This window comes from Musa acuminata, chromosome BXJ1-11 (genome assembly GCF_036884655.1).
Source record: "Musa acuminata AAA Group cultivar baxijiao chromosome BXJ1-11, Cavendish_Baxijiao_AAA, whole genome shotgun sequence".
Classification (NCBI taxonomy): Eukaryota; Viridiplantae; Streptophyta; class Magnoliopsida; order Zingiberales; family Musaceae; genus Musa; species Musa acuminata.
The window spans coordinates 32260698-32280595 of NC_088337.1; the positions used below are offsets into that span (position 1 = coordinate 32260698).

Below are 19898 nucleotides of genomic sequence, written 5' to 3' on the forward strand. Positions count from 1 at the left end.
GGTTCCGAGTCGCAGTCCCAGCAACATGTGACTGAGAACCACGTTGTGGAGTGCCAACACACTTAGTTGTCTGCCACACGGACCTCATCGGTGCGATCACGCTGCTCTATACCTGCGTGCCACTAATGGACTCTGTTTGGTGCGGTAAGTATGGCTTGCATAAACTCATAACAGCTGGTCATCTCCCTACACCTGTGAGTGATGCGGTCACGTCCAAAAGACCAAATCTTTTGGTGCAACAGGATCTACAGATTCCTTCTCTCTATTTCTGTAGCCGTTTCGGATAGCATGGCTGGTCAAACCATGCCTCGGTGCATGGTTTACTTACATGGTACGGTGACAACCAGGCGTCGAGTAAGAGAATGCATCCGAAGCTAACTTGTTACTAACCCGTCCAAGTTTTCCATGAATGCCCAGAAAGTTAGGAGCACCAGTCACTACCCAAGCAGGTGTCCTATGACGATGAGCAGAAGACACAAATATAAAGATAAGGTTTTAAATGGAATCGTTCACATATTTCTGAGGCTAGATTACGTTGATGCAAGCGTATATCATAGCACCATGATTCAAGTGAAACGAGGAAAGTAAATTATATATTTACATTATGAAAATTCCGATACATATCATGAAATTTTATGAGGACGGTATATCTCAAAAAGAAATATACTGTGCCTCAAGCAGATGGTATTGTGCCCTGCACAAAACTGCAAATTTTACAACTGTTCAACCTTAAATTGGAAACTGGAAAAGCTGCATAACAAAACAGTAACAACAACAAAAATTCATGTTATCCGTGGGTTAATGCGCGTACCACTGTTGAAAAGGAAGTAACAAAAGAAAAAGGAAAAGAAAAACCAACACAAGCATAATTGCGCAAGACAAATTAAAGAGTAATAAGGCTTTTATCTTACAAAACAACTTAAATCTGGGGACCTTACAAATGATATATATATATATATATAAGACATTTGTTGCAACAGGAAGCATTAACACCAAGTACAGACATTTGTCCCGCACTTTTGCAGACAAGAATTTTTCTCTATGCAAAAGCAGCGATGCCGAATGGTAGGAAGTGTGGAGCAACTATATCCTGACAAATAATTTGTGTCCAGTCAAACTTCAATTAATAAAGGTCACTAACTTTTATAGCACCAAGTAAAATAATGGTAGTTCACTACAAGTTTATTCATAAAGTAACAAATCTCAAACTATAAATCTAAGAAACGAATTTTAAACTGTAATAATTAGCTAAACTTTGTAAAGGAAAAAAGGACCTGCACAATCTTTTTTCTGCGGAGAAGTGTAACTTCTTTTTAAGAAGTTAAAAATATTAAAATTTAACTTTGCATGAGTACACATCTTTTTAAGAAAATATTAAAATTTAACTTTGCCATGATCTCTAGAGAAGGAAAATGAAACCAGAAACTTCATCATTTTAGTCTTATTTGCAGCATGAGTAACTCCATTCCTAAGTTAACACACAGTTTAAATCGAAAACATTACCTGCATACAGAGGCTCTCATGGAACATAAGCAGATAAATCTCCAAGTTCAGAGATCCCCATTATGGAACTACATTGTGTAATACAAAAAAAAAAAAAAATCAATTTCATTGTCTCAGGAAAAGTTTATATTTGGTGGAACATGAAAGATGCAACACAAGTTTTATCTTAAATCACCAAAACCTTCCAATTTCTAAGTATTACACATTAAAAATATTACAGCCACAATTCTCCAAATAAGTCACACATCAAAAGCATATATAATGCACATAAACTCAAGATATTGTCATACACAATTTTCTGTCAAAATTTGAGATGAAAAAGAACCACAAACACATGTACAGCATGTCCTGGTTTATGATAATTCTAATTATAATGTCATTCCTAAAGCCATGTGGTATCAATCACCTAAAAAGAGACTGATCAGAAATCCAACAGCTTGGTTATGAATCCATGGAGCAACAAAATTGAATTAACTATGTTGCAGCAGTGCTGTTTCATATCTTAGGATAAGTTGCAGATTCACTAAGAAGTTGTTTCACCATATGAAACGAGTGTTTACACATGCCACAATATGCAGGCGATTACTAACTAGGCTGTCTTTGTCCAAACTTTAGAAAACAGCAGGTTTCGTTGTATAAAAAGGAAAGACCTACATTGCATGTAATGGTTCTGGTGACGTGTGAGGACAATGAAGTCAGGCACACATTAACTTATCTCACAGGCCACTCAGTTACGATAGTTAAGGTGAAGGGCCTGAACAAGTGGTCAAGAAGGCCTCACAGAAGCTTTACGACACAGATTTAAAGAGGAAGGAATTGGATTCTATGCCAGGTGGATGAAACATCAAATTAGATTTATCTTCTCACCTTATTTAGGCCATACAGAATTAAAAGAGACCAAGGAAATCCACAACCAGAATCACATGAATAAGAATGAAATTAGCCCTCTCTAATATTTAAAAAAAACACGTACACTTGACACTGGATAACGAATGTTACTCTCTTGACATAGATCCTTTCTTATTTCTATGCTTCTAATCACCACAGAACTTCAGGATGTTTATGTAAATAAAGAAAACACATGGAACAGAGACAAGAAAGAAAGGTCCCAAGGTTTTTAAGACTGCTGTTACTTCTGATTTGACAGCGAAGGTCCTTGATTAAAGAAGATTTTGCATGGCCTTGACATGAAATAAAAGATAAATAGTACCAACTGGAGTAGATTCAATGTGGTCATCTATATTTATCGAAAAAAATCTTGTTTCGAACAAAATTCACTTGAACATATTATTGTCAGTTTATTCAAAATGGAGGACCAACAACTCAACCATTACCACACCTGAACTGAGATACTAGAGACCAAACTTTTAGAATGATCCTTGTAGCAAGTAGGATGACAATATTTATTGAAGTTTTGAGATGACTAAGGCACCCAACATACAAATCCATATTGAGGAAGAATGAAGCGACTGACTTTCATGTAAATAATTATTAGAAAAAAGTATAGCAAAAAATGAGATTTGATGCCCCTAATGCGATTGGAGATGCTGCAAATAAAGAACTCAATGGAGGGAAAAGATACATGTAGCTGGCCCAACTAGTTGGGATCCTTGGGCATATAGTACAGCTCATGATTCTTGTGTTGAAACAATTAAGCACATGAGCAATTAGACACACACCTAAACAATGACTCTGGTTATGCAAGACTACATATATCATTAGCAGTTACAAGGTAGAAAAAGAAATTATAAAGGAATATCTCCACTAGATTGTCACTCTTAACACACACATGTCCAAAATAATGCTCCCAACTTGTAAATACAAGATACTTTTGTTAGTCGATTGGTATATTTAAGCTACAATGTCTCAATCTCATCTGCAATTATTTAGCCTGGTCAACATGTAACTGCACAGTTGCAGCCTTGCAAAGAGGTAATTAGACAGAGTCCAACAAGAATGATCAACCAGTAATAGATGACTTTTTCAATTGAAAGGAAATATATATGATATTAAATTCAAAAAATCGAAGAAGCAAGATAAAAAAGGTAGTCCGGTGCAAAGACTCCAGCCAATACAGGATTTTAGAAGGATCAGTCTTGCTCCTGCAAGTGGAGAAAATGCTTCAACAAAAAGGATGGCCCAAGGGCCCCATGTATAAAACCTTTGTCAATGTGATGTTTGAAGAGGGTTAATGTATGCAGCTATACCCTTACAGGTAGAGGTTGTATTCCCATTATAAATATCCGAAAAGCAAGATACGATCACCAAATTATCAAGCAAGACTGAAACCAAGTGATATAGCCCCCAATAGTAGCCAAATCTCTAGCAAACAACAAATACACAAGTACATTCAAGTATTGCATGCTAGCATACCTAAAACTAGCAAGCATTAGTCAGTAAGTTGCTCTTCCGATCAAAAAGATCATTTATTTCCAGTGTGTGAGAAACTAACGAAAAGAAATCACTTTTTGACTCTGCCCAGTCATTGACCTCAAAATGATCATAACTTCATGTAAAATGTTCGCCCATAGTACTTGGTCACATTTAACATCCACTAACCAAGAATGGGAAATTGTCAAAGAAATTATAAAGACCTCAATGCAATCGAAGCCATTGTTGCACACAAAAAGTTCATAATGAAATATTAGTGAAGATGCCTGAAGAGTTCAAAATCTTAATATAACGAATTTTTTTAACACAGACATAAATTAAAGAGTTTTAAAAACTTTAAACAGCCACATGAATGAAGTAATGACCTGAGGATTCATGTAATCCATGCCTTGTGTATAAGAACCTTGTTGAGGAAGAGCCTACACATAACCATTCATAAATAAGTTCAAATTAGTACTACAAACAAAGCAATAATCCTTTAGAGAAGCAGAAAATTAAATCAGAAGAAAAAGTACGTGGTACTCCATTCCTGTGCTTGTTCCAGATTGTTGAGCCCCTCCTAATTCTCTCCTGACAGAGCCCTCTCCGCCCTGGGCAGACAATTGACATATCATCGGAAATAGATCTTCATGCAACATAATGAAAGATAATGCTTCCCCCTTTTCCGATCGGGAGAAGAATACTCAGGTTAAGGGAAAGAAATAATTACCTCCAACTATACCACCATATCCGCAGCAATGAAATCCATCCAACGGGCCGAGAAAGAACAACACAAAAGATTATCAGGTCAAGAATGATCTCTAAATCCACTTAGAAACGAAATGCAATCCGAAGGAAGCAGAGTACCTCTCGGTATTTCTGGAGGTATAGCTTCAGCGGCTCGATGTACTCCTCAAACCCCAACGTCGCCATCGCCCACAGCAGATCGTCCCCATTGATCGTCTTCCTCTTCTCCTTCTGGCATCTATCGCTCGCCCTACATCACCACCGACCAACACGATCAAAGGCAAGCCACCGAAATAAACGAAGGGACAAGACTCGTCCGATCTCACTCGCTGGTGACGAAGCTGATGAACTCGGAGACGCACTCCTGCATCGTCTCCTTAGCGTCCTTAGCGATCTTGGCGTTGGCGGGGAGCGCCTTCTTCATGATCCGGATGATGTTGGCGATCGGGAGGAACCGATCCTGCTCCCGTACGCCAGCCCCCGCTCGAGGGCTATGCTCGCCGCTCTCGTGGCTCCCGCCTCCGCCTCCAGGGCTCGCCGGTGGAGCCTCCGCCATCTGCAGTTAGGCCGGAACCCTAGATCCATCCCAAGAAGAAGGTCAAGGAAAGAAACCCCAAGAAGGGGAGAGGTCGGTGGTCGTGGCGGTGGTGGCGAAGAGAGGAGGTGTGCGATTATTACCTTTATTTGGTTCGTAGTTGGCGCGTGGATTTTTTTTTTTTTTGCCTTTATATTTTCCTTTTCCTGATGGGTCTCTCGCGTTCTCTGAGAGGCGGAGGGTGGAGATCGGACGCTGGAGAAGAAACGGGGAAGGAGACGCCAAGGATGTGCGATGGGAACGAGGGGTGGCTTTATAGTTGGCAGCAAGCATTGTAATGCCCGGCAATTACGGGACGAAATCCCCCAATAAAATTATTTTAAAGTCGTGCCCATAAAAATAAAATAAAAATAAATATATATATATATATATTGCTGAATAAAATAGATACATACTATCTACTGTTTCTAATAATATGTTACCAGGGGACGCTACATGCTTCGCACGCGTGGCTCTGCAGCTCCACAGACCACGTAGCTGACCAATCATTGCCGATCCTACAAATTTGAGCGTTACATACACACAAGTCAAATTGTATCTTTCACAATTTTCGGGCAAATTACATGTACTACCAAATTTGGAATTAATATTAGAATAAGAATATAAGATAAGCTTAATAAATCTATGAGCATAAGATTTTAGATGAATTAATAATAGCAAGGAATTGAATTTGGTCTGCCTTTGTCCACGCCTGAATTATCAATATCAAATATGATATCAATGAGCTTAATATTCTAAACATATTAACACTAGGAAATTACATATACTAAGCATCCAAACAAAGCATTAAAGCGCATCAGTTTCTCCAAATCTCCAACTCTATCAGAAGAGAGCTCAGTTCTAATAATATAGCAATAACAAACGGTAAATTTCTAGTACCCAAGTCATAAAAAAAAAAGGTTTTAAGAGAAAAAAAAAAAAAAAAACAATATGCACCAGGAACACAGATGAATCAAGATCCAAAGTGATCAACCTCAATTAGAAATCAACATGAAATTCCATCTTGAATAGGTCACCCACATATTAGTGACATCCATAAGAATCACGGAAACACAGCAATATTCATCGATCTATCCAAATGAAAATGAGCTCTCGGTTGCTACAGCTTCCATCAGACTTTAGTTTCTAAATTACACATATCTTCCCTACATGAAACAGCTATTCAAGAGAAGGTACTGCCACTTAAGAACTTAGTCATGACATCTTTCATGATGAAATATATCGTTAATGCATTTGTATAACTCTGAGCCATATAAATTCCACAGAACAAGTAGGACACTATGACCCCTCAAAATAACTAAAATATTAAAAAAAATTATTCTATTAGAAAGAATGACTCTGCCTAACCAACTAATCAGGGGTAATCCATATACTTCAATGTGCATGTTATCAGAGACTTGCTCCATTGTCTCCTTCACTGATACCACAGCATACGCAACAATGGAAACATAGGTAAGGAATGTGATGCCATGACCTAAGATATTTGCGTTTGGTTGAGTTTCAACAGGGAATACATCTTATTTGCAGTCGCTGAATGGTGCTACTTCGAGAAGCTTTTGATGACAACTCAATCTTAAGCTTGAAGCTAACAAGGGTGGTTCCAAAGATGTTATATTTTCCTGCACCACGTAAAGCAACTTCTGCATCACTGAGCCTCTTGAAGACAAATTGGAATGATTTTTCAAACTTTATAACTTCCGTTTCTGCTTCCCTAAGAGATCCAAAATACCCAAAAGCCTTGTTGAAATCAGCTTCGGTAGGAACATCATCTGACCCACTAAATGTCAAAGCCAACACAGTCGACATGCACTCATTAACTTCTACCTTCCAGTTATTGCACGTTATTAGGATTTGTGCCATCTAAAATCTGTCCATTCGGTTTTTCACTATCTGCTATGTGCATGTAATTAGGATTTGCAGAGTCATCCAGTAAATGCTGTCCCTCTTCTGATATAGAATTCAAGGCAAGGTGAGGTGCCAATTCATCTACAGGCTGCTACTTCTATTGCAGCTTCCCCTGTAATTCAACTTCTCTTTTTTGCTCGGTTGATACCACTTCTTCCCCTTCAGTAACGACGACATCAGACCAATGTGATTCCTGTACATGGTCGGATACCGTTTCCAAAGAGGCTGACTTGATATCTGTGGATTTTCTTGTGCCCCTCTTACCTGAACTACAAAAGACTCGGCTTCTAAACTCAGTGAAGAAACTGAACATTACAGGTAGAGAATTGTACTCCTCAGTCGGATCGCATGCGGCTACAGAGAGCTCGGCAAGCATCTCGCCTGAAGAGGAATAGTCCCTTGGGACACTTTTGATTCCTCTTCGAGTCTTTTTTTGTTTAGAAGCATCACCAAAATCATCTTTTCTACCACTTGCTTTAGTTGAGCTTTTTGTTAATGCATTACCATTAGACTTAAGCATGGGGGGTGACCCTGTCATCTGTCCTGCCACTTGATGCATGCATTCTCCAACCTTCAACTGTTTTCCATGTCTGGAAGTCTGTGACTTGGTTCCCAGATCCACTAAAGAGTCAAGCTTTTTCTTCTTGCCCTTCCCTGAATCAGCGGGATCAAAATTGGCACCCTTATCATTTTTGTGTGAAGAAGCATTTCCTCCATATCTAGTGTTCTTATCCACATCATGATGATCATTGTTCTTTTCCAAGAGCTCAGATAAGCTTTTCTTTTTCCTACCATGCTCAAAGATGTGTTTCTCCTTTCCATGTGAACTTCCTCTAACTCTTGATTTTCTTTTGCCCGAAACAGCATCTGAAGAAGTTGGAGTTGAGGGATCACCGATGTCTTCACCAGATATCCTTTCCATGGATGGTGAGCCCTCGATATCGTTCTCCAGTTCTTCAACAAGAACAAATACAGGAAGCTCAGCATATCCCATTGAGTGATAAAAGGCCTTCAACTGAGACTTGACTACCACAAACTCCAATTTATCAACCCCACCATGTGGGAACTGTGCTAATGTTTGGATATAGTCAACAAGTCTAAGAGGCTCAAAAGAGGTTGCAATACAACACCTGTCAACAGTGGAGCCACATGTTCCTTCCTGAATCCCAGCATTCTCAATCTTTTGATCCTCGAGGCTAGCATAAATTTCATCCATAAAACAATAGCATGTCATTCCCATCTCGACACGCCTTGATACCTCTTGAAGTGCAGCACTCACAGCAGTTACAAATGCATTCGAACTGCTCTGATTCTCCATTTGTGAAAAGTATGTCCCAAAATGCTTCAATCGTGACTCATCACACCAAGCAAATGTCTTGTCTCCAAAAAATGCAACCAGATGATGATCTTTCTTCTGAATGTTCGACGCCATTTTGGATGCATCACAAGGATAAAAAATCTGACCAGGACACCAAGGATGGCTCCTCACTTTACCCCACACCAAATCAGAACCGGCAAACACAGCCTTCTTCTCATCTTGGAAGGGAAAGAGGCAACCAGCATGTTCAATAAGTTCGACAATGGAAGGCCGAGGCCTCCCTCTCTTTCTCCTTCCCTTGGATTTCTGGTCACTGAGTGGCACATCTTGATCCCCACAGCTTCCTGTCACTGCACTAGCATTGAGATCAACCACCGGACTAATAGCATCTCCTTTATCTATTGATTTCTGAGGCCTTCCCCTCTTCTTACTTGCCGCCATCTCTTCTTCACCGACCTTCACATCTTCGTCTCCAGGACTGCTCGTCTCCATGCCAACATCCGTAACGACAATATTATCCACCAGCTTTACATCAGCTACAACAGCGTCTGCATGCCGAATTCCAGCTTCCACATCAACCTTCACCTCATCCACATCAGCCATAGCACCATCTCCTTTACCTTCTGCGTCCTTCTTATCGACAATATTAGTTTCCCCACCAGGTGTGCCAGCCTCGGTGACGACCTTCACACTGCCAGCATCAATTAACCCTCCTCCAACAACTTCGATCGATTCTCCGCGATCTGCATCCACCGCATTCAATTGCTGTCCAATAACGTCTGCATCGCCTACCACCGCAGCATCTTCCATCGCCCCACCGTCCGACACGCATTCGACTCTCAACGCGTCCGAACCCAAATCCACTGCATCGGTTAGGGTCTCCGTCTGCTCGCTGGCGATCGCGACGCAATTGAGGTCGAGGCTACCGCGTCCGGCCTCGCCCTCGGAGGGATTCGAATCCATATGGACAGGAAAAGCGAAAACCCTAGAAAAAAATCCGCAATCCCCTAAATTCCACAAACCTGGAGAAGAAGAAAGATAAATCACGATCAATTCGAGAACAGAAGAACCACCGACGGGGGGATTCGGTCTTTGATTTACCTCGGGATTGGTTTCGCCGCCCCAAACGAGAGGAACGGGGGATTAGTCGGGACGACGAGAGACCCGAGGAGGCCGGACGAGAATGGGCCGAAGACAGGTCGGTTCACGGTTCGTTGCAGTTACCGCGCTGACGAGTGGCTTCTTGTAGAGCACAGGTGGGTCGTGGCGGGTGACGTCACTGGGTATCGTCACCGCCCGTGGTGGTAATCCTCGTTCAAACTTGTCCCGATCGCCGCCAAAACCAGCGCTTTAAATTTCGCGCATCCGAGTGCGTACGTGGGGATTCCATTGTTGCATGACGTGTAGTTCGCAAGTGCCAATCGGGTCGGATCCACATATGATCCAAACCGATAAGATCAAGACTCGATACCTGACAGTTCGGGTCGGATTCTAACGATTCATGGTGACGTCTAAGAAGAAACATAGAAGCTTGGCTGGTCAACCATGCCATCTGTGTTTTAGGCAAGAAGGAGAGACATGATTAGGATGTGGATGAAGGCAGCTGGCATGACAATGACCATGGCATCCCCATGGTTTGACCTATAGACATTATTCTACTTGGGGCTTAACAACACCATGGTCAAACATATCCATCGAATCGAATCATCCTAATTGACCATGGTCAAAATCAATTGGAGTGCTGTCATCACATGTCGATCCAATACAAGTCTTTCCTAATCCTTCTTACTATCATTGAAAGTGTGTTTGCTAAATCATTTTGAATATTAAACAAAATTGTGTGTATGCCTACTTGTTGACTATTTTATTGTGATTAGTCAATAAAACTCGAATTTGGATAGGAAAGGAGGGAATGACCAAACAGTTTGACTAGATGAACTCCACCTAAAATTTTGATCCTGCAATTCCTGTTAACGGTAGATGACAAAGGAATGGTCCCATTGTGATTACTCTCTCTCTCTCTCGTTCTAAACAGTAGAGAAGCATTTTTAATCTATAGACTTACGTAATCAAATAGGAATTGACTTCCTCGCAAGAATGCTCGGTGATTAGGCACACTTAGTCAGCATCGAGACATCAAGAAATATTAGGCAGTCACCCATTTGAATGCATCCCAAAGTCAACGCATCAAACGGAGAGGAAATATTGGGTAAGAGACTTTTGTCATATTCCTTAGAATATTCTTCTAATCATGTTAGATTAATATAATCATTCAAATATTATTTTATTCTTCTAATCCGTTATTTTTTAAACTCATATGCTTTATTTTGAAACGGATAAAATCATATGGTACGTCAAACGTGAGCCTACAGGACGCATCAATGACCGATTGATCATTTAGCTATGAACCCTTGATTCCTCTAAATGATTCTCTCTATAGCTATATATATATATATATATATATATATATATATATATATATATATATATATATATATATATATATATATATATATATATATAATTTTAGATCTCCCCAGTAATTCTATATCGACATATTATATATATATATATATATATATATATATATGTATAGAATTATAGTTCGTATTGTTTTGGCTTCGGTACAATTGCATTCTCCAAGTCGTCTGCAACGGGGTGGGAGATGGGATCGGTGGATCGACCCAAGAAGAGGGGTCGCCTGTGGAAGAAGGCGGTCGTGCACTTCGCTCTCTGCTTCGTGATGGGCTTCTTCAGCGGCTTCGCGCCGCGCAGTACCGCCATCCTCTTCTCCGGCCGCCACGCCGAGCACCGCGTCCCCGCCGCACGCACCAAGTCCGTGGAGCGCCTCGTCGTCAACAGCACGGTCGAGATCCCGGGGTCTTCTTCTGGCCGGGGACAGGGCAGCCACGACGAACCTCCTCCGCCCCTGGAGGTGGCGGGGGCGCGCGAGCCGCAGTCGCCGTCGCAGCGGCTGCTGATCGTCGTGACGACGACCCGGGCCGGTGACCGGCTCCAGGGCGCGCTCTTGCGGCGGCTGGCGCACACCCTGCGCCTGGTCCCCCCGCCTTTGCTGTGGATTGTTGTCCAGGACCACGCCGACGCCCTCGCCACCGCCGCGATGCTACGGACCACTGGCGTGATGTACAGGCACCTGACCTTCAAGGAGAACTTTACCGACCCGGTGGTGGAGGCCGATCACCAGCGCAACGTTGCCCTCAGCCACGTTGAGTACCACCGACTGTCTGGGATCGTGCACTTCGCCGGCGCATCTAACGTCTACGATCTCCAATTCTTCGACGAGATCAGGGAGATCGAGTATGACCCTTTTTTCCCTTTCCCTTCTTCCTCTTTTGGTTATCTCATCCATTATAGTCTGACCTAATTAGCTGCAGGGGAGTAGTTTACATCACAATGGAACCTAACTCGATTAGTAGTAAGGAAAACTAAATGACGGAATTAGTACAAATTTCTCCTGCATCGAAAGAGAAGTTTCTGTCTTCATCAATTATACCGAAGAAAAAGAAAACAAGTTTGTTTCTTTCTACTGCTGATCATCGAGAGAACTTTGCACTTTAGCTCAAATATCTCATGCTCACAATCTTTTCCTTTTCATGATGACAAGGGGATCAAGTGTGATGATATCATCATCATCGAATCCTTCTTCTAATTTGTGCTTTTTCTCCTAGGAATTCTGCTTCGTATCCCAAATTAAAACAAGGGGATATGCTCCTTCATCGATGAGATAACCCTTGACGTCTTTCACATGCTCCTTCATTGATCCATAGAAACAGAACATGATTTTGCATGCATTCCTGCCCTGTCGACTACAAAAAAAAGGTAGTATCGAGTCTTCATCCATTGAAGAATACAATCTTAGTCCATGTTGACACCTCTTAGTTTGGAATTTCATTTGAGCTTGAGATCCAATATGTGGAATGACGAGTTCCACGAATTCCAATTCCAGGAAATCATTTCTGTGACTAGATTTGCATGTCCGAACAAATCTGTATGGATTTGCAATTCCATCTCCTGGTCTTACAAAGTATAAGAGCAACAAGATTTCCTCTTTCTTTCTGAGTCCTAAATTCATTTCATGTCTGATTGTCTTTCGAATGTCAAAATTGGATTCTGAAATCTGATTCTACTGATTTGACATGAAGAATCTCAATGGAATTCCTCTGTGGAATTGGTTCCGATATTCTAGCTTTTAGTTCAGCATGTTTAATGTTATAGCTTTCAATATTCTTCACCGGTAAAATTCCAAATTGTTTTACCATTGTTTCATTGACACATTCCTTCTGTGTCCCTCTCCCTCTAAAGCCATAATATAATTAGTTTCTAATTCCTTGTAAGTCAAAATTTCAGGTCATTCGGGACATGGCCAGTAGCAGTGGTATCAACAAACAAGAAGAGAGTGGTGGTGGATGGTCCAATTTGTCATTCATCGAAGGTCAAAGGGTGGATCTCGAAGGACTTGAGCAATGACAAAAGGTTGCTGGTAACTAGCACAGACATGAATCCCAAACCTCCAAAGATTAATATTTCAGGCTTTGCATTCAATAGCTCGATGCTATGGGATCCTGAGAGGTGGGATCGCCCTACCTCATTGCCCGACACATCCCAGGTTAGTCTCTAGCATGATCTCATAAAATTCACAGATCATTATCGTCAGAAGAAGCTCCTAAATTAGTTTTGTGCTTCCTAATTGGTTGGTTAAATTTCTTATTTGTCCATTTATCTACCAAAAGCACCTAAGATGGAACATTGTGTTATCGGATACAAGAACTCTGCTTTACCCTGGCTTTATGTTCAAATAGCAGGTTTAGATGTTCTTTCCTGCTTTGGTATCTGTTGAATAAGTTAGTGACTAATGACACCATGTCTGTAACTCCATGCATCACTTGTATCTCTTTCATTCATCTTATATTGACTTCTGTTGTCCCATTTTGGCACATAACTGACACATGTATTAGATTCTTTTCAGCAGTAAATCACACATTAGTCCTCTAATATCTGAAAGGTTATCAAATGTCAACTGCCTAATTGACAGCAACCTTTCTCAATCATTAGCCCGAGAAAAATGGTTAACAAAAATTTTACCCTTTCTTTGAATATGAACAAGTCTGGCATAAGAGGCCTCTGATTAGGACCAGCAACATGGCTTTTGTCTCACTTGATGGTGGCCAATCCACTCAAAAAATTCTCACACCTACTACTACACTTGTCTCTGCAGCTTATCACTTACTTCTTTGGTGATTAAAATTTCAGGATTCAATCAAGTTTGTCCATGAAGTCATCCTAGAAGATGAGACCAAGTTGAAGGGCATTCCTGCTGACTGTTCTAAGATCATGGTGTGGCACATGACCAGAGGAACTCCTCGGCCCATACACCATTAGGATCAAAGACCAAAGGTAGGTAAGGTGAGAAACCCAAAAGGTGGGGTTGTGTAAATTAGGAGATGAATTGTTGTTAGTTGTGATATTAGTAACTTTTTCTTTTGGGGAAGGCTAATTGGGCACCTCCCCAGCAATATTAATTATCATTACTTGTTGGTATTGTTTCACTTGGTTAATGCAAAGCTTGCACTTGTCGGCAACTCAACTTCCGAGATAAAGAATTCAAAGCTGAGAGAGAGATCATTCGGTCTCTGTTGCTGTGCGTCATGACTTGGGACATGAATCAAGTCGCGACCGGCTCATGTGGCGCGTGCGGCAGACAACTCAGCTCGCACGGCGTGCACGACTCAATCTACGGGAACCCCGATACGATCATCGTAGAGGTAATATTTTAATGGGAGGAGTTGTGCGCGTCACGAATCAAGTCGTGATCACCACTTAACTCGTTGTAGTGTTTGGCAAAACAAAAGAAAAAATGAATAAATATTTTTATATTTAATAGCCTAAGAGCTCGGATTATACAAAATGCACAAAAACAGAAAAGAATATAGGCAATTTTCCTAAAATTTATCAGAATTTTTGGGTTTTTATCTAAAAACACCCCTTCGATTTTTTTTTTCTGTTGAAAGTGCTCTTAAATCCAAATATCTCCGAACAACCCTTTCTCTTCTCACTCCAAACTTTTTTAAAGAATTTGTCCTAATTAATTTGACTTCATATTTTATATTTATATTTAATAAATAATATTTAATGATATCTTGCAAAAAAAGTTAATTAGTACTTGGGTCTATTGCGATTTTTGCACTTTCAAAATCTACATCGAAATCATTATATTTATGAAAGTGAAACAATTCATCTTATTTTTCAATTATTACTATATTAAACTTGATATAACATATTCTAACATCGGTCCCACGGACAAGACGGTTGCCATGGTGGACTTAGCATGTTATTCCGAAGCTAAGGTGGTGCGTGAAGCCATCTCAACATCCTGATATTGAATAAGATAGCCACTTACCATCTAAACTCCCAACACACAATAACGAGTACAGAACCCACCCCCGAGAATAGTGCTAGGGGTAAGCCTATAAACATTTACGTACGGAGATCCCGACGACCATTAACACCTACGTCCATCAACACACGGGTACGGAAGTCATCCCTAAGAACAACATAGGGGATTGGGACTTTAAACATTTACGTATAGAGATACCAGCAATCGTTAACACCTATGTACATTAACACATAACAACGGGTACAAAAGCTACCCCCGTGAACAATGCTGAGAGAGGTGGATACACACAATCACACCCCAACTCTATGCAGCAGAGCCTTTTTTAACTTAAATGTCGGAGGGATAAAGTCGAGGATCCTTCTTCCGATTTCGATCTGTGTGCAAGCACCCAACAAACAACCAAAGAAGATATATTCGACCTTCGTAAGAAAGAATAAGACCTATGCCCCCTCGATCAAATCTTGGGTTAACGTGCTCCAACTCAAAGATTGTGCTGATGATCTTGCGCCCTTGGGACATACCTATGTTTGCTGACACCTTGGCCACAGCCTAAAAAGGTTCAAAACAAAGCTGACATTGAGACGTTGAAACCTAGCGTGAACCTTCCTTTCCGTGTGATTGTGTGCTTTGAGGATGATGCCTTTATTCGTAGATACATGAATAATGAAGCCCAAGTCCGCTTAGCTGACGATATCCGCTTAGATGGCCTTACGTCATCTTCCCACAAGGGAAGCCTTCGCCGCATTGTCTTCCTTTCCTCGTGCTGTCACAAGAGATCAAATCAGGTAGGACACGGCCATGGCCACACTCAACCTATGCTTCTCTGCCCACGCTGGTCTACCGGCGTCGAGGCGAGAGTCGGTGATAAGAATATAAGATTGCAATGTCACAGGAGAAGACTCGCCTGATGACAGACGACACTGACCTTCTTAGTTTACTCCTTTTGAGGAGTACGGCGACGCGTAGCTTCTTCTTTCCGTAGCCACATGGTTGTCTCTTCTTCTTCTTCCATCCCTAAAAGTGATGCGAACACACTATGGATTCCCTTTCCCTCGATTTCCACTTCCCTCGGTCAGCCGAAAGAAAGCAAAAGCTTTCCTCTCAAGTATCTATGTGAGCACAAGCCACATCAACATCAAATTCATGGTCTCAAGAGTCTTTAAGATTCGCGCCCAGGGTGGTTACAGATCAGTGAAGGCCTTGGAGTCTTTATGATTCGCGCCCTGGGTTACAGGTCAGTGAAGGCCTTGGAGTCTTTAAGATTCGCGCGCCAGGATTACGCGTCGGCGAGGGAGCCCCGCTCCTCGGGAGAGGGGCTCGGGCGACGACGCCGGCCGCCGCTGCTGTTGCTGCTGGTCCAGAAGCAGTACGACGCTTCCGGGAGCGTTAGCTTCGCCGACGTCCGCCGAGCGGGCTCCGACTTGCTCCTCGGCAGCACCAGCGGCCGCTGCGACTCGGATCCCCTCGCTTCGACGTCGTCTTCCGCGTCCCCCTCTTCCTGCTGTTGCTGCTCCTCGCCTCGGCCACTCGCTTCCGTGGCCTCCTCCTGCTGCTCCGCTGCGGGAGGTTCCGGGGCCGGAAGGGGGGGCCCCGCGAATCGAGCGGTGGCGAGTGAGGACGCCCGGTTGTGCGGGGCGGATCGGCATCGCATCAGTAGGAGTGCGTTCTTTGGCGGTACGAATACCCTGGTCTCCTCCTGCTCGGGCGCAGCTGTCTCCTCCACGTCCTCAACCACTTCTCGATCCGGCGTCGCTTTCCCATCTCCGACGAACTCCGTTGGTGGTGGCTGCCTGACCGGTTCGGGGTTCCGCTGCTTGTACGCCCAACTCCCGCCGGTTCGGATACGAGCCCATCCTCGCCACAGCGACCGTCGGCCTCCCCCGCCGCTTTTACCCCCCGTGGGCCTCTTCCGGACGGCGAACAGGCTGCAGAGAAGAGCCCCATGGAAGCATCGGCACGGCATCAGAGACGACTTGCTTCTCGCCTTCTTGCACTTGGGCGTCTTCGGCTTGGCCGACCTCTTGCTCCGAATCCGGACTTGACCGATGCAGGTGACCTTGGGCGACGAGGGCTCCCCATCCTCCGCGGCCGTAGCCGCCGCCGAGGACGAGCGGCCGAGGCTCCCGCTGCGGGACACGAACATGGGGCTGGACCGGGCGGCGGAGGCGGAGCGGCCGCGGCTCCGGCTACCGCTGGCCTTGCGGGAGAGCAGGCCGGGCGGCGCCGGGAGCTTCTCCCTCCCTGGGCTGGATGAGACGATGACGCCTCCGGGCTTCATCATCCCCGGAGAGACGAGTAGCGAGGGTAGCTCGAGGGCGAGTTGTCGACCGACAGGGTTGGGGAAGGCAGCGATGGGGTGGTGGCGTGTAGCGTGTACGAGCTTTAAGGTCAGTGCTTGCTGAACTGTTAGCTGTACCAGCTGCCCTCTCGCTTTCTCTCTCTCTCACGGCTCGCGGTAGAGGAAGAATACTAACCACACGCGAGCGTGAGAGCTTTAAGGATAGTGCCATAACGAGAGGCAGAGTAGGTGCACGAGTGGGTGGCTCAACTTGGGGTTATTCTATTCCGAAGGACCCTTTTCTCCATAGTTGATTATATTTACCATTAAGTGTTTTCTGATGGTCAATAAATTAGCACTTTAAGCATCTAATGTCGAGGTTACAATCTATAATTACTACCATCGGATCTAACACGAAGTTGGCCGAGTCATGGATTACATAATGTATATGTTATTTTAGGAATATTGGGAGGGGAGAAGAGTTATCTATCAACAATCGTAAAATTGATATAAAATTAATATAGTTCGACACTCTTTGCTTATATCGATGAAAAAAAATTAAATTAAATTTTCTATCATGTAAAATTAATTTTAAATACTCACCTCGAAGGTGATGGTTTTCGGGTTCGGAATTTTCCGTGACAACTTCGCAGTCAGCCACGTGGGGCTTGAAGCGAAGTTTTCGGATTATGGTCGCAATAGTAATTTCGAAATCGTTCAAGAAAGTTACGACGATTTCAGTGAGACGAGGGGCTTCGCCCATTCCATTACTGCTTCGCAGCCAGCCACGTGGGGCTTGGAGCGAGGTTTCCGGATTGGGGTCGTTGACTGCAAAGCGATCACGAAAAATTTCGGGCCCAAAAACCATTGCCTTGGAGGTCGATAGTTTCAACGCGACGTAGTCAGGCTGGCAACATGCGTGACCCATGCAAGAGGCTCTATCCATCTTATCGCTAATCGCGACATGCAAGTAGGCAACGAGGACGCACTCAACACGGGTGCCATCAAACCAATGCTAAAGCACCTCAAGACTTAAACATAAATCTTAAATATATATATTTTTATATTTTCTCTCACACTGTGCACTTAAAACATTTTCTCTATTTTCTTTGCTCTTTAACGAAACTTAGATACTTAGAGGTATTTATAGTAATAATTTTTAATTAATTAATGATTTATCTTTCCACTTGAATCCCTAATCTTAAACCCAGTTTTTCCCCCAAAAAAAATTGAATCAAAGCTTATCCAAATAGTTTGAATCATCTTAAAGCTTCAAAAAAATAATTATCAATAAATACTAGATTTATTTTATATCGAGATCGAGATCGAGAGAGAGAGAGAGAGGTGATTGTGGAGGTATAATTTATATTCCGTACTCCATTAGCAACTTGGAAGTGGAACTGTTGATCAACATTGCTTGCTTCCCAAAAGTGGCTTTTTGGTGTGGTAGCCAATGCTACTTTATAGTTTTGGGTCTCTCTTTGACCTCCAGTTTGGACTAACATTCTTTGAGCTCCATGTCTATATTATTCATGTCCTGCCTTGCTCTGTGCAAACATTTCCTTTTGTCTATGTTTTGTCCCACTGCCACTGACGTGCTCAAACTTTTCATTTAAATTCATCGCTCGGAGAGGGGATGAATCACTATGCATTCAGATTTTGTTCTTGCTGGATGAATCATTGATCAATCATGAATGATAAAAGATCATGATTTTGATAAATATAAAATGATAATTTTGTTTGTATACTCTAATCCTCGATCAATCTATAATTTTAAAAAATAATCATGAATACATAATTTAAATTTAGTATATAATTAAGAATTTTTTTTTTCAAAATCTTTATAGATTATTTTTTTCAAAAAATAATCTGGCATTGCACCAAAAACACAGACCCATGACTCCTCCTTCTCAATCTCCTAGTGTGACTCATCTAAAGCATATTTACTTCACCTTGCTAATCTAATCAACTTCCTCTAGTGATCGATCAACTTCTTCGACAATCCTTTATCATTGTGCAATTATGCTTGGTGGGAATTTCCTATGCTCTTATCTACTACTCAACATCTTTACCAATATCCCCGTTCCTTTCTCATAAAAAATTGAACTACTCAACATCATGGGCATTCCCTATGATAATATCGGTGCCAAATACTTATGCACCAACTCGGTATTCTACTCACTCATAAAATGCATTTTCATCGATTTCCACTTTGTCAGAGATCAAGTTATTAGACATTAACTACATATTTCTCACATCTATACTTCTGACCAACTAACAGACTCATTCACAAAGCTTCTTGCCCGTAGGATATTTCAGTCGCATAAATCCAAGATTAACATCCTTGATGAAAGCTCAATCTTACAAGCATATAATAGAAGATCATGATGTAGATAAATATGGAATGATAATTTCATATTCCTTGCATGTTTTAATCCTCAATTAATCTATGATTTGAGGGTCAATCATGATAGTGTCATGAGTACTATATGAGTCGACATGATTGGTCCACTATCGAAGGTGCATGCTCATCCAGGTATCTCTTCCTGATTGATGTGGGAGACTTCGTGAGGTAACATCAGACTGACAAATCAAAAGTTATTCTATTGGTGAGGACTCGGTTCAGGATGGCCATATAGGTAGATCGGGATCTTCTTGAGGTTGGATTGTCCGAGTGTCCTCGGACAACCAACCATCCTATAAAACTATATAATACGCCTGCGCCGGAGGTTACCCAACATCGCAACTCCGATGCTTAAGCCGGCAA

General features: G+C 42.3%; 4 protein-coding genes across 6 annotated transcripts; 1 reads left to right on the top strand and 3 right to left on the bottom strand.

Annotated features, from left to right (window-relative positions):
* Positions 1-883: 883 nt before the first annotated feature.
* Positions 884-5279, bottom strand: LOC135597748 (nuclear transcription factor Y subunit B-like). The gene is made up of 6 exons (XM_065091156.1): positions 4947-5279; positions 4604-4870; positions 4410-4484; positions 4260-4313; positions 1504-1571; positions 884-1090 (listed from the first exon to the last, which is right to left on the bottom strand). The coding sequence occupies exons 1-2, from the start codon at positions 5174-5176 to the stop codon at positions 4705-4707; spliced, it is 396 nt and encodes a 131-aa protein (XP_064947228.1). The 5' UTR covers positions 5177-5279; the 3' UTR covers positions 884-1090; positions 1504-1571; positions 4260-4313; positions 4410-4484; positions 4604-4704.
* A 32-nt stretch (positions 5280-5311) lies between these two features.
* On the bottom strand, positions 5312-9650 carry LOC135597747 (PWWP domain-containing protein 5-like). Of its 3 annotated transcripts, XR_010481399.1 has the most exons (4): positions 9540-9650; positions 6730-9460; positions 5638-5712; positions 5315-5466 (listed from the first exon to the last, which is right to left on the bottom strand). XR_010481399.1 is itself a non-coding variant. In XM_065091154.1 (2 exons), the coding sequence occupies exon 2, from the start codon at positions 9399-9401 to the stop codon at positions 7218-7220; it is 2184 nt and encodes a 727-aa protein (XP_064947226.1). In that variant the 5' UTR covers positions 9402-9460; positions 9540-9650; the 3' UTR covers positions 6256-7217. The 3 variants fall into 3 exon arrangements, 1 of the variants encoding a protein (XP_064947226.1); XR_010481398.1 differs by having other exon boundaries at positions 5312-5712; XM_065091154.1 differs by lacking the exons at positions 5315-5466; positions 5638-5712 and having other exon boundaries at positions 6256-9460.
* Positions 9651-11054: 1404 nt separating this feature from the next.
* Positions 11055-14014, top strand: LOC103972331 (probable beta-1,4-xylosyltransferase GT43A). The gene is made up of 3 exons (XM_009386634.3): positions 11055-11756; positions 12807-13065; positions 13710-14014. Exons 1-3 carry the CDS (start codon positions 11104-11106, stop codon positions 13836-13838), a joined length of 1041 nt encoding a protein of 346 aa, XP_009384909.2. The 5' UTR covers positions 11055-11103; the 3' UTR covers positions 13839-14014.
* A 1081-nt stretch (positions 14015-15095) lies between these two features.
* On the bottom strand, positions 15096-17294 carry LOC135597749 (uncharacterized). Its single transcript, XM_065091157.1, has 2 exons — positions 15779-17294; positions 15096-15616 (listed from the first exon to the last, which is right to left on the bottom strand). Exon 1 carries the CDS (start codon positions 17132-17134, stop codon positions 16130-16132), a length of 1005 nt encoding a protein of 334 aa, XP_064947229.1. The 5' UTR covers positions 17135-17294; the 3' UTR covers positions 15096-15616; positions 15779-16129.
* Between the last annotated feature and the right edge of the window lie 2604 nt (positions 17295-19898).